General features: G+C 46.6%; 2 protein-coding genes across 3 annotated transcripts in view; one reads left to right on the forward strand and one right to left on the reverse strand.

The window, feature by feature from the left end:
* Positions 1 to 12,581, forward strand: part of PAIP2B (poly(A) binding protein interacting protein 2B) — a 47,240-nt gene extending 34,659 nt beyond the window's left edge. For both annotated transcript variants that reach the window (XM_036873231.1, XM_036873232.1), the window contains exons 2-4: positions 3,942 to 4,090; positions 6,706 to 6,882; positions 7,862 to 12,581. In XM_036873231.1, coding sequence (XP_036729126.1) covers positions 3,953 to 4,090; positions 6,706 to 6,882; positions 7,862 to 7,918 — 372 coding nt within the window. In that variant the 5' untranslated portion in view covers positions 3,942 to 3,952 and the 3' untranslated portion in view covers positions 7,919 to 12,581. The remainder of the gene's footprint in view (positions 1 to 3,941; positions 4,091 to 6,705; positions 6,883 to 7,861) is intronic.
* A 4,301-nt stretch (positions 12,582 to 16,882) lies between these two features.
* On the reverse strand, positions 16,883 to 25,859 carry NAGK (N-acetylglucosamine kinase). Its single transcript, XM_036873690.1, has 10 exons — positions 25,737 to 25,859; positions 23,884 to 23,968; positions 23,630 to 23,728; positions 22,661 to 22,802; positions 21,737 to 21,847; positions 20,920 to 21,032; positions 19,535 to 19,622; positions 18,450 to 18,547; positions 17,874 to 17,952; positions 16,883 to 17,205 (listed from the first exon to the last, which is right to left on the reverse strand). Exons 1-10 carry the CDS (start codon positions 25,763 to 25,765, stop codon positions 17,015 to 17,017), a joined length of 1,035 nt encoding a protein of 344 aa, XP_036729585.1. The 5' UTR covers positions 25,766 to 25,859; the 3' UTR covers positions 16,883 to 17,014.
* Positions 25,860 to 27,281: the final 1,422 nt, after the last annotated feature.

Here is a 27,281-nt window from a genome sequence, read left to right on the forward strand (position 1 = left end):
AGGAATCTGGGAACAGCCTAGCTGGGTGCCTCTATCTCCGAGTCTCTCATGAAGTTACAGTCAGGCTGTCAACTGGAATGGCTGTCTCACCTGAGGGCTTGACTGGGGGAAGATGAACTTCTAAAGTCAATCACATGGTTGTTAATAAGATTGAATTCCTTTTCACATGCGCCTCTCCATAGTGTAGCTGACAACGTAGCAGCCATTCTGATTTGTGATCTGCTTATGTAACCAAGCATTTCCCCCCATCTCTGGAAGCTTTGGGGGTATTTTCTTTGTCTCCACTACACTAGAATTTCACAATGATATGCCTTGGTGTGGGAGGATCAAGTGAAATAATGAACGTAAAAAATCAAAATAAGATGATTAGAGAAACACTGTGCTGTTGGAGGGCACGCATGATGGATGGTGAGCCGGAGAGGGGCTGGAAACAGAAAGAGAATGTTAACATGCAACTTCGGAAGCAGGAAAGTCAGGGAAGTTACAGGCAATGGTGGTATCTTACCTGGTGTCTTCCTCAAGTTGGAAGGCATTCCCCAAGTGTCTTACCTAGGAGTTACCATTCTCCAGCAAAATCTCCCCATTCCCACCCCACTTCTAAAGTCGAGGGGCACATTAAGCACCAATTCACTGTCACCCAGAAGGCCCACAAACCAGTGTTGTTATTGAACTAACCCAGCAACCCAGTTTGCTTAACCCCTGAACCAGTACCTTCTTTGGTCTTACTTTAGCACTGTCTGGGTGGTTTTTTAAAAGTGAGGTTGGACAGATTATGTGCCTTAAGTTACAGCATAGATATGAAAGTACTTTATAAATTGTTCAACACTGCACAAATTAAGTTGTTGGATTGCTGCTATTTAGAGAAACCAAACTTCCCAATTGTGTGGAAAACACAGGTGGAATGGTATAAAATACGAATCAATACTGTATAACCTACTGTGGAGAGAACCACTTTACTAGTATTGACAGTCTCATATCTCAGTGTTTTCAACTTCTCTAAAGTGTTTGTGTTAAATTGGATAATCCCCATGTTGCGTTTGTGGTAATTTTCCATTCCCTTTCTCATGAAGGTGTATCCTGCAGTTTGTTCTCTGTGCCCTGCCTTGGTCTTGAATTAGCAGGGTTATTCTGTTCTTTCTTCCTCTGTCTTCCCTTTTTCCTTATGGTCATGTGCACTCAGGATTTATTTTTTGGGCAAAGGCAGATGTTTCAGAAAACTGAACTCTGATTCTCTGTGGGTGATTTCCATAATGTGGGGAGAAATCAGTGTTGGTGGTAAACAACTGCCAAATGAATCTTTGGAAATACTATATACTGAATATAATCTGCTACCCAGCAAGGTTCAAGACCTTTAAGAGTCTCTGATTTGGGACTTCCCTGGTGGCGCAGTGGTTAAGAATCCACCTGCCAATGCAGGGTACACAGGTTTGATCCCTGGTCTGGGAAGATCCCACATGCTGCAGAGCAACTAAGCCCGTGCGCCACAACTGCTGAGCCCGCGCGCCACAACTACTGAAGCCCACGTGCCCTAGAGCCCACACGCTGTAACTACTGAGCCCACGCGCCACCACTACTGAAGCCCATGCTCTCTAGGGCCCGCGTGCCGCAACTACTGAGCCTGCATGCTGCAACTACTGAAGCTGGTGCGCCTAGAGCCCGTGTTCTGCAACAGGAGAAGCCACCGCAATGAGAAGCCCACGCACCGCAAAGAAGAGTAACCCCCCCTGCGGCAACTAGAGAAAGCCCATGCACGGCAACGAAGACCCAATGCAGCCAAAAAAAAAAAAAAGGTCTCTGACTAGGAATACCTACTTATGCAGTTGCCCTGGCATTTAGAGCAGACTTGATTCTATCATTGTTATGCTGCAAACGGAAGTGGTGAAAGTCAAGAGCTGGTTTCCTCCCTTTTATAGCCTTATGGAATTATTATTCTGGAGCAATATTTGGAATAATCATTTATTTCTTTTGTCTCTATCTGAAATATGTTAAACTGATATATTTCATACTAGGTGCCCTATTTAAACCAACAGTGAATTAAATGGGTTCTGTCTTAAATTCTTTTTGAGCTATCACTGAGCTGTTTTTCCATCTATTCTTATTACTCTTCACAATTCTACTTTGTCTTTTAAGAAGATGAGATTTTCTAATGTTCATAACAGGTTAGAAAATTGCAAAAATTTTAAAGGGGAGTAAGCAATAATTTTTTTAGTGTACCCAGAAGCAGAGAAGGTCTTTTTCATGAGTGTTGCCAAGATAGAAATGAGTGAGGAAATAATTTGTTAAAACTTAAAAATGCCCCAGGGATGGTTGGGAGGGGATTGAGTTGAGACTGGAAGGAGACAGGCTAGAAAGAGAAGGTTGCCTAAACACGATGATCCGCCTAAACACGATGAACCACAGTAGATATGGAGTTCCTAATACTGAGGTAGGTTACAAAATATAGAAACCTACATCTTGTGTTTCAGGAGTTTATAATTGGAAAGAGAAAAATTAAACATATGAAACAGAACAATTAAGTAGTATTAACACCATGCTCATTACATACAAGAGCCTAGGGGAGGTGGTATAGAGTGAGTAAAGACTTGCAGTGGTTTTTAAAGAATCGTTAAGATTTAAATAAAGTACAGAAAAAAGACATATTTCAGATGATAGCGAACACATCAAAATGGATTTGGAAACCAAAGTAAACAATTTTTAAAAATACGTACGTATTTGAAAAGCCATAGACAGACACTCACACAAACTGCAGACAAAAATTAAAGCCAGTAAAAACTGCCACCAAAAAATTAAGCGAAAAATAATTTTTATTTATAAATTAGTTTATGAAAAATAAAAATGATGACAAATGTAATAAAAATTCTTACAAAAGGTAAGGAAATGATATATATACCCTGAGAGAAAAATGGGTGAAGTACTTTAGCAGAAAAATTACAATATAAGAAATATAAATGCCTAGTAAGCTTATCTCAAAATACTTAGCCTCAGTAAAAATCAAAGAAATGTAAATGTAAACAATAACTTGCAAGTTTTCTTATATGAAATTGGCAATGGTTTAAAAAATAATAATACTCATGAGTGCAGAGAAGGCATTTACATAATACCAGTGGGAATTTAAATTCTTATGGCGGCATGGCAATAGATCAAGAACCTTAAAAAAAAAACAACGTTCTTTCCTATACAGCAGTTCTATTTCTAGGAGTTATCCTAAGGAAATCATTAGAAAAAATGAACACCAGAAGTTCATCCAACCTTTATAATACAGAAATACAGGAAATACACCAAATGACAGTGTGGCTGTATTAACATAGAAATGAGAAAAAGCAGATGATGGCGCATCATGCTGTTACTGTACGAATGGATCCTTGGAGAATGGGTGTGTGTATATGTACACACGTAGGGGAAGTCAGGAAGCTTATATCCACCACATTGTTAATCATTTCTAACTCTAGATGGTTAGACAACTGGTGACCTTAACTTTTCTCCTTTTCGCTTTTCAATACAATTAACATGTATTATTTTTGAAATATGTTTTAAAGAAAAACACAGCTTAAGAATCAGAATAAGGGGCAATTGTTTACAGTGTTTATTAAGAATGCATTTTCTCTACCTAGTTAAATGTTAATAAGGAAGCTGTGTGATCTTGGTTACGTTCTAGAACCTACAGAAATTTGGCTTGAAAAAATACCCCCCACCCCCGGCCCCCAACCCACTTGCTTAGAAAGGCTAACTGAGCCTAGATGTTTTTTTCTTTTAACTCTTAAAGCACCGTACATCTGTATAGTTGGTAAGAGGATATGGCTCGTTTTGTAACAGTTATAGACTAGCAGTTTCTATTCATCTATAGTTAATAACTTTGATTTAGAACTTCAAAAGCATCTGGAAGAATCTTTTCATTTCCTTGATCCTTGTATCATTTTATCCTTTCTTTTGCTCCTGTTTAGGTTCTATCATAATGAATGGATCCAGTGTGGCGAATACATCACCCAATATAAAATCCAAAGAGGACCAGGGGTTAAATGGGCATGATGAGAAGGAAAACCCATTTGCAGAGTACATGTGGATGGAGAATGAAGAGGATTTCAACAGACAGGTAAAGAAGTGAAAGGCTAATGAGATGTGTAATTCAACAGCTATAGTATTTTACCGTCAGTCTGTTACAAGAGAAATGGGTTCATTGGCTTTAGAACAACTTGAAAATATGTAGAAGCCTGGTCTGGGCTGACCAAGAAGCAACTTCAGCTGCTGAGACCAGATTGAAGATACCTTGGAGGACGATATTGAAATATTTCTTCCATGCTAATTAAAAGAGGATCGAATACCATGGTGTTTTGGTGTAGACTTCTGGGAAACAGCAGCTGTGTGCAGACAGGCCAGCTTGGCATGCCCCACATAGGAACTCAGAGACTGGCAGAATGCAAGTCTGAGATAGAGAGTGTATTAGGTGGGGAAGGCTAGACTGCTTCCACAAAGATCCAGCAATAATTCATTGTCTTATATGTCTGTGGCATTAACAGCCCAAGGTAAGCATTCCAGGTAGACAGGTGACTCTGCAACTACACGGTGCCCTCCATGATGTTGCTCTGCCGCGCCCAGGGCATTTTATCAGATGCAGGATAGCTGGAAGTCAAGCCACAAGGAAAGGCAGAGAGTCAAATGTCAAGGCAAAGATCTCTTTTTAACCAAGTGATGCCAAAATGCTCACATCACTTCTGGGGACATTACATGATTAATAGTTACATGGCCATATCCAGCATGAGAGACAGGAAATGTGATTTTAACTGAACAGCCTGGTGCTTTGGGGAGAAGGAAACAAGTTTAGGGGGGCAGCCAGGAGTTACCATCCCATGTGGCCCATTGTGGTATGATCTGTGTGAATAGTACATAGCCATTTTCGTGGGTTGTGCCTGTGAATAAGGGTAGATTTAATACCAGGGAGCATGTTGTTACACTCTTGGGGAGAGGAAGGGCACATCTTGAGCAGTCAGGTTAAATCTTGTAGCTTGGAAATATTTTCTACTTGTTATTTTAAGTACTTGATATTAAAAAAAAGAAAAGTGTGGCTAATTGTAATGTTGAAATAGTATGTTTAAGTCTTGCTACCAGTGACTTTTCCTTTGAATTCATGAGGTTAACTATATTGGCTGGCTTGGGTGATTATTTTTGCTTGACCAGCCCTCTGGTGGTGGCTCAAGTGAACTGTGAATCTGTCACCAGGCTTCCTGCAGGAAAGTGATGGCCAAACAAGAAGCGGGAAGCCTGTTAAAATCACACTTAATCTCCAGAGTGAAACATACTCTTTCTTAAGAGTTAACAGTGTCTGCAAAAAAGTGTAAAATATCCTAGCTATATATTGCTTTAGATTAAGACAGTCTTTAAGAAACATGCAGTTGGGGACTTCCCTGGTGGCGCAGTGGTTACTAATCCACCTTCCAGTGCAGGGGACACAGGTTTGAGCCCCGGTCTGGGAAGATCCCTCATGCTGCAGAGCAACTAAGCCCGTGCGCTACAACTACTGAACCTGCACTCTAGAGCCCGTGAGCCACAACTACTGAGCCCGCATGCCACAACTACTGAAGCCCACGTACCTAGAGTCCATGCTCCGCAACAAGAGCCACTGCAATGAGAAGCCCGCACTTCACAATGAAGAGTAGCCCCGCTCACCTCAACTAGAGAATGCCCGCGTGCAGCAACGAAGACCCAACGCAGCCAAAAATAAAAATATATATATAAATTAATTAATTAATTAAAAAAAAGAAATATGCAGTTGTGTAAATACTCATATTATTTCTTCTTGTTTTGAAAGAATACTGCATTAATGACATCATTTTCTATTGGTATGCAAAAAAGTGTTCTTTATATCTTTCTAAGTTTGTGAAAGTCATGTAGGGGCCTCATTACCAGAAAAGTGGGCCAGAAGCTGGGAGTTGGTTTTGATTTAATCTCCACTATCCAGGTAGTGGTCTAGTTACATAGTTCCTGTACCCTTTTCATAGCTGAAAGATGGGAAATTTAGGAAGAATCGCTTCTCAACAAGATTGAGAAAAGAATTTCAAGCTTTAAAATGATTTTCTGTAAGTGCCATATGAGTGGAAAATATCTGTATCACATATTAGAAGATCTGTGAATACCTGGAATTTCTGCTATTTTGACTATTTCCTCAGCCTTATTTTTGATGGAATTTGGTTGAAAAATTAACAATTATATTTTCTCTAGCCTGTCATTAGAAGCATCATAATTCTTAGTAGATCTCATACAAGATCATTCTTTTTCTTTTAATTAATTAATTAATTAATATTTATTTTTGGCTGCGTTGGGTCTTCGTTGCTGTGTGTGCGCTATCTCTAGTTGTGGCGAGTGGGGGCTACTCTTCGTTGCGGTGTGCGGGCTTCTCACTGTGGTGGCTTCTCTTGTTGCGGAGCACAGGCTCTAGGCGCGCGGGCTTCAGTAATGGTGGCCCACAGGCTTAGTAGTTGTGGCGCGCGGGCTTAGTTGCTCCGTGGCATGTGGGATCTTCCCGGACCAGGACTCGAACCCGTGACCCCTGAATTGGCAGGTGGATTCTTAACCACTGCGCCACCAGGGAAGTCCACAAGATCATTCTTAACTGCAGAGTAACAACCTCTGAAAGAAAGAGGTGGAGAAAAAACCGGAAGGTGTGAGTCCCACTGGGGCAGTACGTCTGAGCTCTTCCCCTTTGCTTGCTAGGTGGAAGAGGAGCTGCAGGAGCAAGAATTCTTGGACCGCTGCTTCCAGGAGATGCTGGATGAGGAAGACCAGGACTGGTTTATTCCATCGCGAGACCTGCCTCAGGCCGTGGGACAGTTGCAACAACAGTTAAATGGACTGTCAGTCAGTGATGGTCATGATTCTGAAGATATTTTGGTAAGAGCATATGTAGTTCCACATGTGACATAGTGAAAAGAATATAGGATTTAGAGTCACAGACTCTTTTTTTGGCCCTACAACCTTGGGCAAGCTCTGGAGCCCTCTGAGCCACTGATTCTTCACTCATCACCTGGGCATTAATAAGGGGGTGCGTTGAAGATGTATTGCACCTCTTAAAGCACTGTGCAAACGTCCTGGTTGCAGCATCACCAACTTTCATTTTCTCCCATGGGCTTTTCAAAGGAGAACTGGGATTAAGGGTAAAAATTTGAACATGGAAGAGGTTTGGTTTCAAATTATCATTTGCTGCTGTCCTTTTCTTTTGCTATCCCTCACATCTGTATTTATAATTTTGAATGATGCTGTTATAAAAATTGCCTGTTCACTTTGGAAGGAATATACTCTTAAGAGACCATCTTCCACTTATAATTAGAAGCCCAGATAAATGAATTCCTTGCATTCCATGTTGACCTAATGTCAGAATTCTGTAAGTGATATTGTTCTCACACAACTCACTTTCTGAATGATTGTGCCCTGCAGTTTGATGAGATTTTAGATATTCACAAGAGAGTAGATAACCAGAGAGTACAGAAAGATGAAAAAAAAATATATATGTAGGGATTGTGGTAACCAAACTAGTTTGATGGAGTACTCTGATTTTCATCAAGTTGAGGTACTAATAAATAGAAAAATTATTTTTGGAGTCAAATTTAAATGAAATGTAAATGAAAGCATCATGAAGGGAACAGGAGTCTAAAGCAGGAAGGAGAAAATGAGGTTAGCAGGGCTTAGTGCATCAGAACATTGAGAGCAGCCCAGCAAGGAACAACTCAACAACAGCTTGAGTTGCAAGGAATTCTATTTTTTCTCTCCTTGAGGCTGAGAGGAAGGTACTGGTAATAACGGAAGCAAGGAGAAAATACGTTTTAAAGTGCAGCTTGCCTTGGGATTTATTATCTCTTGGTTCTTATTTCAGAGCAAAAGTAACCTGAACCCGGATGCCAAGGAATTTATTCCAGGAGTGAAGTACTGAGCTGACAGAAAGCTTTGAGGAGAACTTGTACGTCCCCACATTTGGGGACAGCGCTGCACAAAAAAGGCGGAGCTGAAGAGGGGGGCGGGGCGGGCAAGGGGTGCACAGCGGGGAAAGGGGACAGTGGTTTAACTCGACACTGTGATTGGAGTAACTAATGTGCTCAGTCTTTCTCTACAAGCCTCTGAGTATTTCTCTTTTGTTCTACTGACTTTCATTTGGAGCAATTTCCTATTATTATTAGCTTTTTGATTTAGGGAAATTGCAATTCCCGCCCCCCCCCCCAACCCCGTCCTTCATCAGGAATGTTCTGCTGTATGTGTTTAAACAAAATAAGCTGACCAAGAAAATCTGGGTGTTTAAGAATGCCCTTCCCGCTCTGCTGTATACTTACCAAGGGCAATGAACACCTAGAGCACTACTTACTCAGTCTATTAAGCTGGATGGGAAGAGGGGCGAGAGGAAGAAGCAGGTGTTGTAAACCAGAATGCACAGCTCCCTGATCCCTGGGAGTTTCCTGTGATGAGCTGGGATTACCAGTGGCCTGCTGAGCCCATGTCTCCCTGCCTGAACCCCATTCAAGAAAACACAGGCTTAAAGTACTGGAAACCAATAGAAGCAACTTTCATCAACCATCTGGTTGATGAAAGTTGTGAAGCAGAAGGAGAGGACTGGGCTGGTGATTGTCACCTGAGTCTCTCAGTTACTGTTGGCCTACTCTTAAGCCTCTGTTTACAGCTACCATCAGACTCAAAATTTACAAGGTAAAAAAGAGCACTAGAGTGGATTTGCCATTTCGTCTCATGGTGTCTAGTCCCCTGTCTCCTCTCCACCCCAACCCCACTCTGTTTTTAAGAAAAGATATTGTTACCAAAGGTGTATGAGAGGCATGCGGTGCTGGCCATCAGCGTCAGCCTGGAGAAGTCATCCTTGAATCCTGTTAGTTATGTCTTAAATTTATTTCGACAATTTTTTTCCAGCCCCATGAGGACTTGGTCCACCTGGTACCTTACTTTCCTTAGAAAGGTTTATGCACTTTCACAAGTCAATGTATTTTTCAGGACACTAGCAAGAAGCTCAGTTCACAATTTGGATGCTTCTTCCCACCTTACAGAAGTATGCAGAAGAACTCCAAAAAAGCCTAGGAGAGTGACTCCCGTTTGACCCTGCGACTGTGTGACCCACCAGGACAGTTTCGGCAGTTGTAAAATTTTGCTGTTCCCACATACCCAGGTTTTTGAGTTTTCTAGGTTGGACTTCCTGGGTATGTTCCTTTCCTGCCCACAAGTCACAGGGGTTTTTCTTGTCATTGTTGATACTCATAAGGAACTAAACTTGGCCCAGGAGCTGCCTTTGTGTGCTAGAGAAGTCGGTGGGAGAGTCAGGTCTAAAAGAGAGCATGTCCAGTCCTGGCCGTTCTCCCAGGACGGGCAAGGTCTTGCAGGGGCCTGAGGAGGACAGTGGCTTCTGTATGACTGCCACTGTCTTGTGTGATAGGCCTATCAGGAAAAGATCATGTAGCTTGAAATCAAGTCTGTGTAAATTCAGTACGTGGATGTGGGACAGAGGTTGGAAGGAAAGGACTAGGGTTTGGAAAATTTAAGAATTTCTCCTCTTTCTTATGAGGTCCCTTGTTGACTTTTTGAACAGCCACAGGTTAATGTCAGATTGAAAATATGAACCCACGTCTTTTCCTTGTTTGAGTCTTTAGAATGGCATCATTTGAAAAATGCCCTTCCTTGTTAGGTCACATGTCATGGGAGAGTGGTTTAGGGAGCTCGTATTGTCAGATGTGCTCATGAATTCCCAAAGTCTCTACCTCGAGAGAATGGAACTCTTAACTCGTTTTCAGGGAGGGCTACGAATAAAGAAATGTCTCAATTCCAGCTTCAGCTTTCAGCTGGAATTGTTGCCTCTAATAAGGAGAGGACCTTGGAAGTGCAGAAATAGAGGTCTCTTTCTTCCAGGGCTGCTTTTCCTCCTTCAATCTGCATTAACTTGTCCAAGCTCAGAATTCTGAAGGCTGCTGGAAATGTGTTGGGATTGCAGAAAGAGCCATTGTCTCGACCGTGGTGTCTCCATCACAAAGAGCACCATGGATTCGTGTGTGGCTCCTGGTCTGGGAAGTCCTACAGGGATCCAGATCGAGCCGTTTCTTCATCCTGAAGCAGGCTTGCCCTTCTGACACCAGGATAGGCTAAGGTATTTGGTGTAGTTCAAAGGGCTTGTTTTCCCATCTGCTGTGGGGTTTCATCTAGGATGTCAGCATGGTTCCACAAGGCATATTTGGTCAGGACTAAGAAAGCTTCCTTCCAGCCAAGCAGTGGAACCTGAGGGCTGGCCATTCCAGTCCCACTCAGACACAGTGCGCTGACTCAGGATCAGGAAGCAGCTAGCAGTGTGACCCCCTACACAAATGTGTAGGTTTGTGCTTCCAGCGGTTCCTCTTGCAGCATGACCTTTTTCTCCATCTATTCTATGTTGTGAGGTGGGAGCACAATTGTCACCCAGATCACAGGCCCAGCTATAGTCAGAGTTTGCCAAGTCCTTAACAGGAAATGCATGTGGGTCTTATTGGATCTTCACTGGGGAAAGGCTGGGAACCTCTATCTCAGACTTTTCCTCATAGGAGAGGTTCTGGGTGCAAGCCAAACTAGACACCTTTACCTTTTAAGGACGAGGCTGGTATTATAAGTGATGATTTTGATACTGAATTTAAGCCACTACTCTAAGTTTTTTAAATTGGCAACTGGAAGATTAAGTATAGATACAGAATATGTATTTTCAACAGTTGCCAATTCTGGCTGGTCCCAGTGTTTGTTAGTTTATTAGTGACTGATTTTGTGATTATTGGACTCTAAAACTCCAAAATGAAAATGATTTTATCTCTTGCTCTTCAAGGGGTAAAAAACAAAAGAAATGCCTTTTATTTTCTCCTGCCCTTTGAACTGCAGCAGGAAACTTGATAGATACAGCCTAGGCCTGAACACCTGCACCTTTGGGTCTTTGGAGCAGTTTCTGACTGCAGCAGTTGACTTTTGGGGATCACATAAGGTCAGACCCAAAAAGATTGCAAGGAAAAGGGTGGACCTTGGCAGCACCTTTAGTTTCCAAAGTCATAACAGCTGGGGTCTCTTTAATTAAGGTTACAATGCTAATTATAACTTTAAAATGTTTTTAGAGGTAATCAGCATTTTTCAAATTGTGTATTGCTATAATGTCAAAGACAGAACTTTGAAGATGCTGGGAAGTAAGGAGGTGAGTCAAACACTCTGACTTCAGAGTAGAAATTAATATATGTCGGGAAAGTTGTGTGAAGAAGTAGCCAGAGGAAACAGCTTGACTGGATCTCGTTGCATTGGTGCTGCTGCAAAGCCCATGTATAAACATCAGGAGCCCAGGAATCTACGCTCCTGAGATGGGAGGGGGCAAGCGTTCTTCAGTAAGGGTCCTGGCATCACGGGTTAAGAATGTTGCTTGGTTAGGTTATGTTGATGTATGGGTTCAGGCAGAGACCTGACAAATTTGACCAAGATTTGGAGACGTGCACCTTTTGGGAAAGACTGTGTATTCCTAGCCACTCTCCTCCGGGATAAATGTGGACCTCATTAGTTTGGGAAGTTGATGGAGAGAACAGGAGGATTGACTGGGATCTGGTGAGCATCGGGAACCTTGGTCTCCTCCTAGCTCTGCCCACGGTTACCCATGGGAATCGTTTCCCCTCACAGAGATCATTAGTTCTCCTGGTCCCTGTGTAGTACGCAGAGTACTTTTCTGCAGCCGGTGCTCTGCTGCCTTGTGAATTTCATCACAATTTTGTAAGGTGTTTTTTTTTTTCCCCCCTTTGTTTTTAATCTTCTGTCTTTATTTCTCCCATCTTGAATCTGCAATTAGTGACAAAGGACAGGGGAATAGGAGGCTGACCCAAGGAGACACTCAAGTTTCCTGCTTGTTACTTGGCCTCTGCCCTCACTGCCCAGCCCCCTACTGCTGTCCCCAGTCGAGATTTTAGGGGGTGGGTCATACAAATAGGACAGCTGAGTACACTGATCTCTATGGGGCGTTAGCCAAGTGATTCACCACCCTACCCCCAGGGGACAGAAGAGAAATCTACAAAGGGACAGATGCACCATCTTTATTTTAAAAGAAAAAGCCCCTTTAGATTTTGTTACTAGGAGTCCCATTTGTGAGGTCTGCTGAGTTTTCTTCCCCAATCCTCCCTTCTTACTGGCTACCTTTTAATATTATAAATAGTAAAGAAACATTCTAGGCTATGTACTATAAGAGTACAATGTTTTCACGCTGTAACTCAACACTAATTGATAATCCTGTCCTGTTGATTGTGAGCCTTCAGAAATGTTTAATGCTTGACGGGTGGTTTGCGAGACAGGGACTTTTTTTTTAAAATAACTTTATTGAGGCATATTTTACATAACATAAAATTCACCCATTTCAAGTGTACAATTCAGTGATTCTAATAACTTTCCTGAGTGGCACAGCCATACAGTTCTCAGTTTTAGAACATTTTCATCCCCCTCAATAAGATCCTTCATGCCTATTTACATGATAATACCTGTTCCTAGCTCTAGGGAATCACTAATCTTTCTGTCGCTATAAATTTGCCTTTTCTGGACATCATCTCAATGAAATCACACAAAATGTGGTCTCTTGTATCTGGCTTTTTCATTTGCATATACTTTCGAGGTCCATCCATGGCATAACTTGTGTTAGTAGTTTGTTCCTTTTTTATTGCTAAATAATATTCCATCGATGGATTATATATTTTGTCAGCAGGGGGTCTTTTAAACTTGGATTTCAACCTCCTGTGGTCTCAATGGACCCCTGAGACCATAGGGCTCCTGGCGGGGCTGCTGCGCATGTCAAAGGGACTGCCTATCAGAACCAGCTTCGTCATCAGAAGCTCTGCAAGGAGCCTGAACTGCTGCAGAAACTTTTTATAATTTTGCAACTTCCTTTTTACATGAAACTTCCGTGCTGTCTACACATCGGGCTTCTGAAGCATCTGATGATTAGCTTAATAAGTTAATGAGAATGTGTTTGCGTGGACAAGAAAGTGAAACCATCAATACTGTGTTGAATGTTTTTTCCTCCCCGACAAAATGGAGGAATCTCTGAACTTGCTCAATAGCGTCGTCTCCATTACAAAGCTGAACTTGTGTTAAAGATCGTGCTGCCTTTGTTAGACCGATTTGGAAGGAAAGAGGACAGCCAGCAGAGGCGGTCAGGAGGAGAAAGGGAGTGGCCTTTGCGGTACATCCCAGCGGGTCTGTGCACGGCCCACGCATCTGCTGTTGTGGACGGTGAAGCGCCGAGCGTGCCAGGGCAGCTTAGCACCTCCAGCAGGCCCAGGCCTGGACTTTGGACCTTTATCCCTATTTCTCAAGTGTTTTAAAAGCTGTTTTTATTCCTTTTTTTTCCCCTAAATACACATCACATGGTAGTTAATACTTTGGGGGAGGGGCAGGGCTTTTAAATTGAAGAAAATACTTTTCATAAAAATATCAAAAATGGAAAAAAAGTTACTTTTTAAAAAATTTGCTATACAAACCAAATGGCAGCTGTTGAAAATCTTATTAAAATGAGAATAAAATGCATTTGCTGGCAGTGGTATCCTTTTTCCTACAGTTGGGTCATTATATCATATTACAAGGGGGTGTATGTGTGGGGTGTGTTTGTTTGATTTTCTCTCAACATGGATCACAGTTTTAGTTGCGTGATTTTCCATTCTAAACGGTGTTACAAAGTAGTACAAGCATTGTCTTGGAAGTCACAGACCTGAGTGAATCCCACCTCCACCACTTTGTACCTTTGGCCTGAACCTGTTTATTCGTAAAGGTGTGACACCTTCCTCCTGGGGCTATTGTGAAAATTAGACCAAATAATTTAATTTCAAAATACTGCCTGGCATATGATAGGCACTTAATACATGGTAGTGACAGTGCCAATAATGTGTGTGGCTTTGCCCAGAGGCGGTAACAGGAAATCCTTGGGTTTGAAGGGCAATTGGATAGCTGATATCTTCCTGTTCCTAGGCAAAACTGACCCATCTAGAAAACAAGTAAAGGGCTTCTGCATCTGCCTTTCAACTACCGAACAAGTCTGAGAACCTGCTAGGTACCAAGCATTGTCCTAGGTACCAGGGCTGCTGGAGTTAACAAGCAGACATCCTTGCTCTTGTGGAGGTTAGTTTGGTAACGCTTACTCGGTTTACACCTAGCTTGAATCTCCCAATGATTCTCTGAGGGGCTTTATTTTATGGTAAAAAGATCACGGGACCAGACCATAGCCAATGGGTTTTGTTTTGAGTGCTGTCTTTTCTTTGCCTCCTTCCTACAATCAGGTTTAAAACAATCTGAGCTGACTTGCCTATTTACAGCTTTTTGAGATAGTTATGTCTATACAGGGCCTGAACTATTCACAGCCTTAAAGATGTGAACGGTGTATTCATTCATTTAAAATTTTCATTAAACTAAGTACATTAAAGAGAAGTGCAGATATTGTAAACAGTACAGTCCATAAATTTTTACCAACTTTCTGTTGGTATAAGGTGTAACGGTGTACTCATTTTTAATCCTTATATTGAAAATCCTTAGAGCACTCATCGCAGGTAGAAGACATTCAGTGAACATTTGCTGGGTGGATGGCGCAGGTGAGGCTGTGCTGTTCACGAGATCACACAGGTAGATTAAGGCAGTGCGGGCCTCTTCAAGTCCAGTTCTTGTTCCCAGCTCTCGTTTGGCTGTTATAAGCTCAGATGCGATGAATACATACATATTCAATGCCTTGGCAGTGCGGAATCCCATTAATTGCTCCTGATATCTTAATTAGTGAAGGAGATTATAAGTTTAAAATTAAAGGGGGAGAATCTCATCAAAAATCACTTATGACCTTCTGCACTGCAACCTCTGTGTAACAGAGCCTAACTAACTGGAGAATAAGCTACCCCATCACATCTCCTTTGGCCAAAGGAAAAAGGAACACAAAGTGACCTTGTGCAGTTTAACATTGCCTTCATTTTTTCAACTAATATTTAGTGAATACTTATGAGCTGGCACTAGGAAGTCCATCAAGCTGTGCTCCTTGCTGTGCTCTAAGCCCTCCACTGTCCATCTGGAATAGCAGAGCCTGGGCAATGTTAAGGAAGTGATGGCTGTACCCTGAAGAACATAAATATGTCATTTTTTTTTTTTTAAAGTTGCCATTTAATGTTGCTTTTAACTTTTTTTAAAATTAATTAATTAATTTGTTTATTTACAGCTGTGTTGGGTCTTCATTTCTGTGCGAGGGCTTTCTCTAGTTGCGGCAAGTGAGGGCCACTCTTCATCGCGGTGCGCGGGCCTCTCGCCATCGCGGCCTCTCTTGTTGCGGAGCACAGGCTCCAGACGTGCAGGCTCAGTAACTGTGGCTCACGGGCCTAGTTGCTCCGCGGCATGTGGGATCTTCCCAGACCAGGGCTTGAACCCGTGTCCCCTGCATTGGCAGGCAGATTCTCAACCACTGCGCCACCAGGGAAGCCCAAATATGTCTCTTTTTAAACTCTTCACCAATAGTTTTAGATTATAAATCCGAAATACTGCTTGATCCTGGTCCTGAGATCATGTGAAAAGACTTCTCCAAAGTTCACCACTCATCAGGAAGTGTTATTAGGACTGAGATGGAGCAAAGGCACTCTGCTGTGGCCCTGACTCCTTGCAAGCTTTTTAGCTGATGATGTACTGGTGACTTGCTGAGAGCTGACCCCAGTGGTCTGGACCATACCTAGATGTGAAGAGGGCTGGCTGTCCCTTCAGAAGGGACTTGTCTTGAGTTCTTATTGTTGTGTTGAGCTAGAGTTGATGGGACAAGAGCCGCTACCGTTGTGTTCTAGACAGTGAAATAAGTGTCATCCGACTTGGGAAACAAGTATTCAAGACCCCGTTGAGAGCCTAATCAGAGCTCCAAAATTATTGGGTAGAGCTCCCTCAAGTGCAGATCCTGGACCTCTGCACCAGAAATTACCCAGGGTATTTGGTAGAAATGAAAATTCCCCATCTCATCTCATCCTTGACCTACTGAATCAGACACCTTATGGAAGGGGGAAAAAATAGAAACCTGAGTTTAAAACAAGCTCGTGAATAACTGATGCACAGCAGTTTGAGAACTGCCGCTTAGGACATGATCCGTGCCTCTAACAGCTTACACTCCAGACACCTGGAGAGGCAGCCACTGTGGATCAAGACTCTGGCTTCAGTCTTCGCCAAGCAGCACGGGCAGAACAGGAAGCTCTGGGCTTGTCTTGACCAATCAAACTGCAGTATCCAGAGGACAGGAAATCATGTCTGCCCCTCACTGATGTTCATCATTCCCGCTGCCACACAACAAAGTGTCATCCTGTAACCAGAGCCAGGCCAGCAGTCACCAGGAACAGGCAGGCCACCTAGTTGTGTCTAGCTGGCCTTCTTGGATCTCAGCCATCCTCACAACTTCTTAAGAACTCATTCATGCAGAACAACTGCAGAATGTGCTGTTTACCTGTAAGTACCAAATCCAGTGAGGTAAAAATTCTCCCAGATTAGAATTGTCCCCTGTCCCCTAAATCCTACTGGGACTATCAAGAGAGGGTGTGATATATCTAAGGTTATTGCTGGTGATGTTTTCCATGGACAACACTTAGTTCCACTAAAAATGGTCAGGCAGCGATCTTGACCCCTACCTTTGACTGGAGAAAACTGAGATCACAGGTTAACTGGCAGCCACATGGCGTAAGTATCTAACGTGGTGGGCAGGGGCAGCACACAGGTTATCTGCCTAACCGTGTGGCGAGCAGATTGCAGACCACAGGCCAAGCATCTGGGGGTGGGGCTTTAAACCCTGGGCTAAGACCATCTCTGAGCCCTCTGGGATACCTGCTGGCAGGTGAGCTGACGATGTACACAGCAAACGTGCTTGATAACACAGTCCAACTGGGGAGTGGGTAAAGTGCGTTTATTTTCTTCTATATGTTTCTTTTTTTAAAAAAAAGAAAAGGAAAAGCCTCCTGCCTTCCAGCACCCAATGTCCACTGGGCTTGGAGGGGGTGGAGCCAGGGCCAGCCCCCTAGGAGAAGGTGTAGGAGTAGAAGGCAATGGCATTGACGCTGTAGTCCATGGGGAGGAGGTGCCCGATGTGCCTGGCCCCTAGGCTGGCCCCGCCCAGGGCAGAGGAGTGCCGTAGCTTCAACAGGGTGAAGCTGGAGAAGGAGTTCTGAGCCTGGATCTCTCTGCCCTGGGTCAGCGCCAAAAGGAAACCTGGAGGAAAGAACGTAGAGGATGGAGGTGAGAGACCAGGGAGAAGGTGGGGACAGAGGGAGGGAAAGAAGAGGCCCAGGCCCTGAGGCATCCTGTGGAGGTCCCACATGCCAAATCCCTAACAGATGGTTGCACCAGGATGCGTGAGTCCAGTAACGGCTGTGGGGCGCTGGAGCCCGAGGCCCCCAGCCCCCGATGCCTCCCGGGGGTTCCTAGGTAGCATCAGGGATCCTGGAGCTACTTCAGAGTATCTCATGGAAACCACACCGCCACCTGAAACAAGCTGCAAGGTTGCAGAAGGCACATTTCTTTCCTTCTAGCTAGGATTATGGTGACTGGGATGTCACCACATGCTGGTCAGAAGCTCCAACTTCAAGTTAGATTTGTCTTTAATTTTTAAAAGGTGGTGCCTATTTAATAATAAATAATAAATCCTTTGGAAGAGAATGTCTTTCTAAGAGTTCAAGGAAGCTGGATGGGACACTGTAAAAGGGCTCCCTGGAAGAGTGAAGGTTGAGGGTCTTGGTCTGAGACATCAGTGGCCTGTCCAGGCCTCAGGGCCCAGGTCCCAAGTCCTCCCCAGGGCAGGCTGTTTTCCCAGGCCACCCCCTTTCCAGCCCCATCTCTTGCCCTTGCCTGTCTCAACCTGTCCCCCACCCTATACTCACCTTCCTTCAGCAGCTCCCAGCTCTTCCACACAGAGCCCACACACAGGATGGGGAGGCCAATCTCCCCCTGGAACAAGACCTGGAGGAGAGCAGAAGCGGATATTGGGGGCAAGCAAGCCTCTCCAGTGCCAGAGGGGCAGTTCCTTAAGACTAGCCCGACCTATCCCAGTCACTCTCCCTCTAGCTGAGAACCAGAAGGTGGACTCAAAAGGGAAAAAAGGGAGAAAAAGAGATTCATAAAGGCAAGGTAGAGAACAGAAAGGAAAAAAGAGTTAAGCAGCAACACAGAGGAAGAAAAGAGAAGGGAGGGAAATGGACAGAAGCAGGACTGAAAGAAAGGGGACAGCACATACACCACAGTAAACCAATTTGCTATATATAAACACAGATGAGGGAAGGCACCGACCCAAAGAACTTTTTTGTGTTATAGACTTCCTGCAGAGTTTTTCTCATACCCTAAGTTCCTTTAAAATCGTATCCAGTTTACACAGTTTGGTGGGACAGTCTCATTCCAATGGGGAAGGGCCGAGTCTGGCCCAGCAGATCCCCAGCCTCCATTTCCCCCCTTCAACTCACCGGGTCAATCTCAGGCAACACTGCTACAATGTGTCTGCCCAGCATCTCCCCAGCCTTCCTGAAGATGTAGCGGGAAAGGGGATCTCCCTGCTGAGCACCTGCGGTAGGGAGGAAGGAATGGAGCGGGTGAACACCCAGGGAGGCTCTGGTCCTCAGTTACTCTCCTTCTCTCTCTGTCGCGGGGCAGCAACAGTGCGAGTACGATGGCTAGCAGAGGTCTCAATCAGGAACAGACGCTCACCTCACGGCGTGGGGGCAAGCCAGCCTCCAGAGCTGCCTCTCGTCCTTACCCACCGGCCCCCACCAGCTACTTCCACCCTAGGAAGGGTGTCCTGGACTGAGGTGGCTCACTCCAGGCACTCAGGAAGGGCAGCCCCGCTGGGGAAAACACTGGCACCTGGTCTGTACTCCAACTTACACTGAGTTATTCAGTCTGTCCCCGAAGGTCTCTCTGCTCCGGGGACCCAGGACCCTACTTGAACAGCTGGCTGGTACTCCTCTCGGGGCCGCCCACCCCCCTCCAACAGCCTGCTGTTAGTCAGCCCAGCCCCTTCCTAGCTCTGCTCTGAAAGGGCCTCAGACCAGCAGGATCTAAGAGGGCCCTACAATGCCCTGAGGCTTCAGGAATCCAAATTAAGGGAGCATGGACCGTACACTGGGGCAAGAGCAACGTGCAGACAAACAAGCCCTATGGTTCAGCTTCTCCTGATACCCAACCAAATATGCCTAACCTCTCCGTGATTCCCTAGTCCTCTGGGTATCACTCGTTAAAAAAGAAAGTTATAGATCTGCCCAAAGGATAACTGCTTCATAAATTTCTCAGAAACAGACATACAGCCTGCACAAACCGTGACAGCTGTCAAGAGGAGAAACAGGTAATATAAAACGACTGTCAGTACAACCCGCGGGTCCTTCTATCTCCACCTCAAGGCCCACCAGGACCAAGGCCCACAGTGGCAGAAAACTGACGGCACTTGGTCAAAGGGAAATTGGCTTCTAATCCTCATCTGAACCCTACTCCACCCTCCAATTAGGGAGGTCTTTGCAGAACAAAGTCAGATAAAACCCTACCCCACCTCCAGTACCTTCTGCAACTTTCCGGCAAAACCCAGCAAACCTGCATTTATCAAAGTCCCTATACAGGTGGGTGAGGATTCCTAGCCGATCTGGCACCTGAGAGACAGAGAAAGGGCACAAGATAGTCATCAGAAGCAAAGGAAAATTCCCAGTCTGCCCACCCAGTCGGCCTTCCTGATGTCTCTACTGTTTGAAAAGCTGGAGTAATATTTGTTTAAGCTCTAGACTGCAAGGATTTGAGACTTCTCATTTGAGAAAAGTTATCTGTTTTCGCCAGCATGGCCTCTACTGCTCTTTAGAGGTCAGCCTGGACGCAGCACAGAGCACAGATCTGCGCTCACCAAAGAGTCCTCTGCAGTTCCTGGAGGTGCTCTTGAAAAGATTTCTTTGGTCGAAGGAATCTAACCACTACTGCTCATTGCCCCTCTCCCCTAAGAGTCACAATGCAGACCACAGGCTCTGAGAAGTCAAAATTGATTTGTTTCTCCCACACTTATTTCACCACATAAAGTGCATCTTCTACCTCAACTACCTTACACACCTGTAACGCCTTTGAAGGTCCCGAGGAACCAGAGATTCCCTAGAATAACGTTACTAAAATGGAAGAGGGGGTGGGGGGCTAAAATCTGAGCATCTGTGGCAACGTATTAAGCATGTCATACATACTTTTAATCTTTAAAGCATGTCATTTAATCTTTCTAATGTCTTAATAATAATGACTAAACAATGAGAGGGAGCAGTAGACATATTAGTGGTGTTCAGAACCAATCTGCTGAGTCAGCTCGCCCAAGTGGCCCTCAGCCAGAGAGATGTCTCTCAAAGAAACTTACTTGCCTTCTCCTCTCTCAGCCTCCACCTCTGGTGCAGCTAAAGGCAGCTGTTTCCTAACCCACGTCAAATGAGCACAGCCCCAGACAAGGAGGGCAGTCAATCCCTGATGCCCTGGGTGGGAAGCTGTACCCTCCCGAGAACTCTCCCCGCCCCTCTTTAACAGGCTCTCCTCCCTGACCCATACAGCCAGAGGCAGCGCACTGTCCAACATACCTGTTCAGACTTCACCTGCTGTCCCTGTGTCCGTGTGCACTGTCTCCTGATCTCACCCTGCACCTCTCACTTCAGCCTAAATGGCATCTGCCTTCACCTCGCTGCAGAGTCTAGCTGCCCAAGGATGAAGTCTAGCCTGTCCCCAACCTACCCTCTCCTCATGCGGGGAATGCATGCCCACCTCATTCTGAATCTGGTCCTCACAGACAACTTCTCCATCCTCCAGCTCTGACAAACAATTCACCCCGACATCCCCGGGCCCACCCAGTCCCTCTCCTGAATTCACTCCTGCTCGGTCTCCCACTGCCCTATCCCAGATGTGCATGTGTACCAGGGGCAGGGGAAGTACCTGGAAATAGTTGAACATGGCCTGTTTGACATAGCCAATGTCATGAGGAGCCGCCTCTAGGTTGTCGATGGAGTCAAACACTATTTTCACTGCTTGGTGTGCAATCCAGTAGGCTGCAGAGAGCAGAAAGGGCTAAGAAGATGGGGCAATCTCCCCGAGTTCACAGGGAAGGAAACTCAGACCTAGACAGGGTTGAGTATTACAGAGAATTAGGTGCCCCAATTCCCAGCCTGGGGTCCTCTAATTAAACCATATCTGACTGATCCACGTAAGGGCAAGCTGGAGGGGGGAAAGACTGAACAGGTGAAGCTGTGTCACATCAGCTCCCATCCCCACATGAAGACCAGGTCAGTCAGCTGCCACCCCAACCACCAGAGTCACTGCCAGGAGCTGGACCCTAAGGGCCCTTATGAAAATGTCCACCTGCTACCTATAAAGAGGTGATGGTGGGAGGAGCTTCTATACCCCCTTCCCACTAGCAGACTGGTACAGCATTTCCCGACATCTATGGCCTTAACCTTCACAGTGTCAATTCTCTCCTAAGGACTCCAAAAGTCAACACCAGTAGGCAACAGCTATTATGCTGAGGCATGAATATGAGTCCCGGGTGCAAATCATTGCTGAAGAGCACGGCCAGCCACTAGTCCAGCATTTGCATCTCTAGATCTCTTAGTCATTATCTTGGACTCAGATTCAGGCGCTCTCCCCAGAGAGCCCCAGGGGGTCAGCAGGCAGAGGGGAGGGGAGAGGAAGGTGGAGAGCTGCAGGAAGTGAACGGTCCAGGACCCTGAGCCAGGCCCAGTCAGCGTGAGCTCACCTGAGCCCTCGTCTCCCATCATGTGGCCCCAGCCACCGCAGCCGCTCTCAGAGCCATCGGGGTTGATAAGCCTGCAGTTGGAACCTGTCCCAGAGATGAGCACGATCCCACCTGGGGAAAGGGCACAGGAGGCTCAGTGCGGCCGAGGCCCTGCACAGAGCACACAGCTTCTGACTGAGGAAAGAAAGGACAGAAACCAGCCCCAAGCAAAGGGATCACCACCCAGTTTTGTAGAGAAAACCGAGCCCAGCTAGTTTCCTGCCTGAAGGTGGAGGGCCTGGGTCTCAGAGAAACTCCAATCACATAGTGCCCTTCTCTAGGGAACAGAGAGGCACACGAGTCTGTGTCTCCTTGCCCAGCCAGCCTTCAAGTGACTACCTGCTTTACTGAGTCCCTACCATGTGCCAGGGATTGTGTCAGACCCTATTCACACAGTGATCCTCATTCAGCACCCTAAACCACCTTATGAATACAATTACCCCCATTGTATAGATAAGGAAATTGAAACTCAGAGCGTTCCATAACTTCTCCAAGATGGTATAGCTGGCAAAACAGGAGCTGAGATTCAAATGCCAATCTCACGATACCATCACTTTTTGTACTCCCGTCACAGAGTTCCTCCCATTGTCTTTTCAGCACTTGCTGCTTTCTCCAGCCAGCTTCATCACTGCACCGCCCAGGGGCTCCCTCCTCTGCAACGGAGCCTTACGTTTGACTCCTTTCTTGCTTCCCATCAAGACACCCTTCCTGCCCTCCCTCCTTCTGTCCAGTCCCTGCCCTGGCAAACTTCAGCTAATGAAGGGAGTAGGGGCCGTGCTGAAGGCTGCCTCCCAGGTATTTACTAGTCAAGTTCTGCCAGCTAAATCTAAGGGGCTTCCCCAAGAAAACCGGTTCTCAACCTCACCCCTCCCTCCACCTCCTCACCATCCGGCGTAGCTGTGGCGATGGAGCCGGCGGCGTCAGTGGTGATTAAGTAGCTTTCACTCAGGTAGGGAAATCGGTCCCTCAGCTCCTCCATCAGGATCCTCACCGCGTCCTCCTGATCCCCACCGCTCAGGGATAGGCCCTAGGCCACGCGGGAGGTGAACGAGCAAGCAGGGCCCCAGACCCAGCTCCTTTCTCAACCCCCTCCCCTCCTAATATCTGCTCCCTGCTTTCTACCGCTGGGCATACCCTGCTCATGCAGCCCCAGTCCACCTTCCGCCACACACAGTGCCTCATCGAAGGCTGCGGCTGCAAGAAGAACCTGGACTGAGCCCTGACAAGACGAGGGATTCAACAATGCCAGGTCAGGAGCTGGGGAGGACAACAGTGCCCTTAACAGAAAAATCAGGCAGAGGAGCAAGTCGAGGAGAGATAAGCTTGGTTCGGAATGCATGGGGTTTGGCTGTGTCTGCAGGACATCTCACTGAGGATACGTCCAGGAAGTAGCCGGAGCTACGGCAACTTGGGAGAAAGCTCTGAGCCAGGAATAACAGGTAACATTTAATCAGCCCTTACGGGTCAGGCTCTGTGCAAACCACTTTGGGATGTATCATGCCATTTTACCATCCCAGCAACTCTGAGGTAGCTACTGTTATTCGCATTTTCCAAACGAGGAAACTGAGGCTTTGAGCAGATAAGTAACCTGCTTAGGGTCACACAGCACAGATGCTGAGTGACAAAGCTGGGATTCAAACCGAGGTCCCATGGCTCTCCAAAGCCCTGTGCTCTTCCAATCCTTGTGGCTTGTAGGTGACAGTGCAGCCACAAGACTGGATGTGATCAGGTGAGTTTCTAGACCAGAGACTAAGCCCTCAAGGCCTTTCCCTTTGCAGTCATCGGACTCATCTAGTTCAAACTCGCTGTCTCAGTGTTGCTGTGACCTAATTCCCAAACTCTACCCAGACTCACCAGGCTTCGTAGAGGAACAAGAGGATCCACCCCTGCTTTCCGTTTGGCCCTGTTCACCATCTCGTTGATCCTCTCCACACACTTGTCTGTCCCGATCAGCTGGCCCCAGTCAAGGGAAGGAGGAGTTACAAAGGCCTGCCTGACCTCTGTCGCCCCTACAGGCTGCCAAGTGAGCCCCCAGCCCCCACCTTAACAGGAGTTACACAGAATAAAACCACAGTCAAGCCCACTGGTCCCCTCAGTGTGGCCTTTACCCAGTGGTTTGTGCTGAGTCCATCCGCTTCTGCCAGGATCTGCCCATCCTCTGAGAGTAAAAGGACCTTGGATCGTGTGCCTCCCCTACAGAACACAAGGGGGCACTCAGTCTTGCTCAGAAAACACCTGCAGATACAGCTAAACTTGTGCAGTCCTTGTCATAGGCAGAGCCCAGAGTGAGGGGGACAGCTTCAGCAAGCCCAATCACCATTCCCAAACCCTCCTCTGTGGCTGGGTGTTTGCTGGGCTCTTGGACTTCCAAAACATAGTTCCTGCTCAGCTTCCCTTGGGGGTATCCTACTGATCCTGCAAGACCCTACTCATATTTCACCTCGTCCTTGAAACCTCCGATGTGTGGCCCACCACTATAGCTCCATTAGTTCAGTCATGTCAGTGCCCCCATGGACTCCTCTGTATTAGACGTGCATTAAGCTGTTTTCCTGTCTGCCTCTCACTAGACTACAAGTTCCACTGGGTCAAGCTCTGGATCATTTATTTACTCTCATGCCTGGCACAGGTAACACTCAGTAAACGTGACTAAAAACAATGGCACGTCTCTCTGCTTCTCTCACAATAGCTAAAGGCTGCCTTTAGCAGCTCCAGCTGCCAAGATTTTCAAGACACCCTTGTGAGAAATGCTGGCCAGATGACAGTAAGAGTTAATACCTGCTTAAGCAACTAAATGGTCAAATGCTTATTACTGGGAGAAATGGTAGTTTGGAGGGAGGTCGGTGGTGGTGCGATGTACGTTTCTTTATTGATCAGTACTTTTAGGAATATCAGAAAAGGACAGTGAAGACCTGCTGATCAAACTCAAAGATGACAAAAAGTTTCAAGGGGTAGTTAATGCATGAGGTGGCAGATTATCGTCCCAAAGAACCTCTTGACAAACCGGAAAAATGGGTCATATGTTACACGTGAATATAACAGGGATGAACGCAAATTTCTGTAGTTTTTTTTAAAAAACAGTGCAATAAGTACAGGGCAGGGGAGACCAATCATAACAATGCATGTGAAAAAAAAGACTTTGGGGTCCATTAGTCAGCAGTGAAATGTGACTGCCATTGAAGTAATGCAATCTCAGATTCAAAAGTAAGTGCCCTAGCCCACACCCTCTTTTGTGCCCTGATTTGACACATCCAGATTCACAGAATGTTGACTGGCAGGGGACTTGGCGATCATTCAGTTCATCCCTCTTATCACTTCACACACGTTGTAACTGAAGCCCAGACAGGGCAAAACTCTTGCCCATAGTCACACCGAGGGGAAGAGCTATTACAAAAACACCTGCAGACAAGCTTCCGAACAGGAAATAAGCAAGAATAACAGAGGGTTGGCTCTAGAGTGAGTAGCCTGGAGTGCCGACAAGAATGGAGGGGTTTCAACCTCCCCCAGCTTTAGGTCCCAGATACCTTCCGGCAAAGATCACTGTCCCGGATTCCACCACACTCCCGCTCCCCACCCCCAGTCCAGCAACTTCACACCTGACACCTGTTCTGCAAAACTCTCTCCGGAGTGGGAATGCAAAAAAGAAGCTTCTCCAGCGGAGCACTGCGGAGTGGGTCTTTCGTGGGAGAAAGGGCTGTGGTTCCGCCGCTAAACACAAAGGACCCCCCCCCGGGGTGTGGCCGTGGCACACAGTGCCTACAAAGCACACGACCGCGCGCGCAAGGGCACCGTCGCGCGGGCACACACTCCTCCACAAGACCCCACAGCCCCAAAAAGTGGCCGGACCCTGACTGAGGTGGGAGGTCACCAGCCTGCCGACCTGGCCACGGCCTTCCTTCCGCCCCCGGGCCAGAGAGTGGCCCAGGCCGCCCCTTCCGGACTCCCTCCTCCGGACCGCACTCACCCCTCTACACCCCCATAGAGCGCGGCCATGCTGCTGCTACCGCCACCGCGGATCCCGCCGTTTGCCTCCCTCCTGTCGGCGATCCCTGCCCTCCAGCCCGCTGGGCACCGCCCCGCGTCACGTGAACGTCCGTGCGGGCCAGCCGACTCCCAGTGCGCGTGCGCGGGGCGTGGCACCGTGGCCCGCCCCCAGCCTCAGGGCTGCTGGTCTGGCTATGGCACCGGGCTTGGTGAGTGCGGTCCTCAGCGGCTCCTCCAGATCGCCTCCCCGCCTCCTGAGCCCTGCTTCTGGAGATGGATACGGGATCCCAAGCGGAGGAGCCAGGAAGGGGTGTTTGGGCCGGACCCCCTAGACCCGTTGCCCTGCTCTCCCCTCAGTGGCCGGAAGTTGCTGGCAGCTACGCCTCGCGCGTGCGCAGTGCGTGTGAGCCACGTAGACTGGGGGTGAAATAGGACAGTGAGGTACACCTGGCCAGACCCCCACTGGGGTGTGGGATCAGGGAGCTGCACGAAGCCAGGGGACCACTGGGAGTCTTAAAAAATTGCATTGTTCAACCCAACACCTGCCTGGCAATGGCAGAGTCACACCGTGGGCACACGAGCACCCACGCAGACTTTACACTGGACTTGTGTGAATATGTGAAAGCAGGAGTAACCAGAAGCAGGCTGGGAAAGGAGAAAGCTCCCCAGGCTGTCCTTGTAAGCCTAGAGATGAAAGAGTTCAGATTTCACTACTTTCCAAAGAAAGGTGGGTTCTTTGCGGAGGGTATTTGGGGGCTGTAGACTGCCAGGCAAACTAGCAGATACAGTTTGTGAAATAAAATTCATATTTTATGGCAAGACAAAAATTTAAACATAAAAAGTTTTATCTGCCCTTTGGCCTCCTCTCTCCCCCCTATTGTGCATTGTGTATCTGCATTATGGATCGACCAAGCCTCCCCAAACTATTGCAGGAAGGGGGACCCCTTCCGGGGCCCGAGAGTGGGCTCTTGTCTAATGCTCAGAAATGAATTGTTCGAGGAGACACACGTGCTGACAAAGCAAGAGACTTTATTGGGAAGGGGCACCCAGGTGGAGAGCAGGAGGGTAAGGGAAACCAGGAGGGCTGCTCTGCCACGTGGCTTGTGGTCTCGGGTTTTATGGTTATGGGATTGGCTTCCAGGTTTTCTCTGGCCCATCATTCTGACTCAGGGTCCTTCGTGGTGGTGGACGCGTCGCTCCTCCGAGATGGATTCCAGTGAGGAGGATTCTGGGAGGTTGGTAGGACATATGGACTGGAGTCTCTTTTTGACCTTTACCAAATTCTTTGGTTTGGTGGTGGCTTGTTAGTTCCATGTTCCTTACCAGGACCTCCTGCCATAAAACTACTTGTGCAAATGGTTACTGTGGAGCCTGGCCAGGGTGGGTGGTTTCGGTCAGTGGTTCCCCTAACAAAACCTCCATCGGCAGAATTACCTGCTTAATCATAAAGAGCAATGTTCTCCTAACATCGGTAAGACAACTCCTTAAAGATAACATTCCTTCTTGATAAGGGGTCACATGGCAC

Source organism: Balaenoptera musculus, chromosome 13 (assembly GCF_009873245.2).
Source record: "Balaenoptera musculus isolate JJ_BM4_2016_0621 chromosome 13, mBalMus1.pri.v3, whole genome shotgun sequence".
In the NCBI taxonomy this organism is placed as follows: Eukaryota; Metazoa; Chordata; class Mammalia; order Artiodactyla; family Balaenopteridae; genus Balaenoptera; species Balaenoptera musculus.

Excerpts from the sequence above, each read along its gene's own strand:
- NAGK (XM_036873690.1), bottom strand. The coding sequence starts at position 25,765 with ATGGCCGCGCTCTATGGGGGTGTAGAGGG. Across the intron at positions 23,969-25,736 it reads CTCTATGGGGGTGTAGAGGG|GGGAGGCACACGATCCAAGG; the intron begins GTGAGTGCGGTC and ends TGTGTTCTGTAG. Across the intron at positions 22,803-23,629 it reads TTGTTCCTCTACGAAGCCTG|GGCCTATCCCTGAGCGGTGG; the intron begins GTGAGTCTGGGT and ends CGCGTGGCCTAG.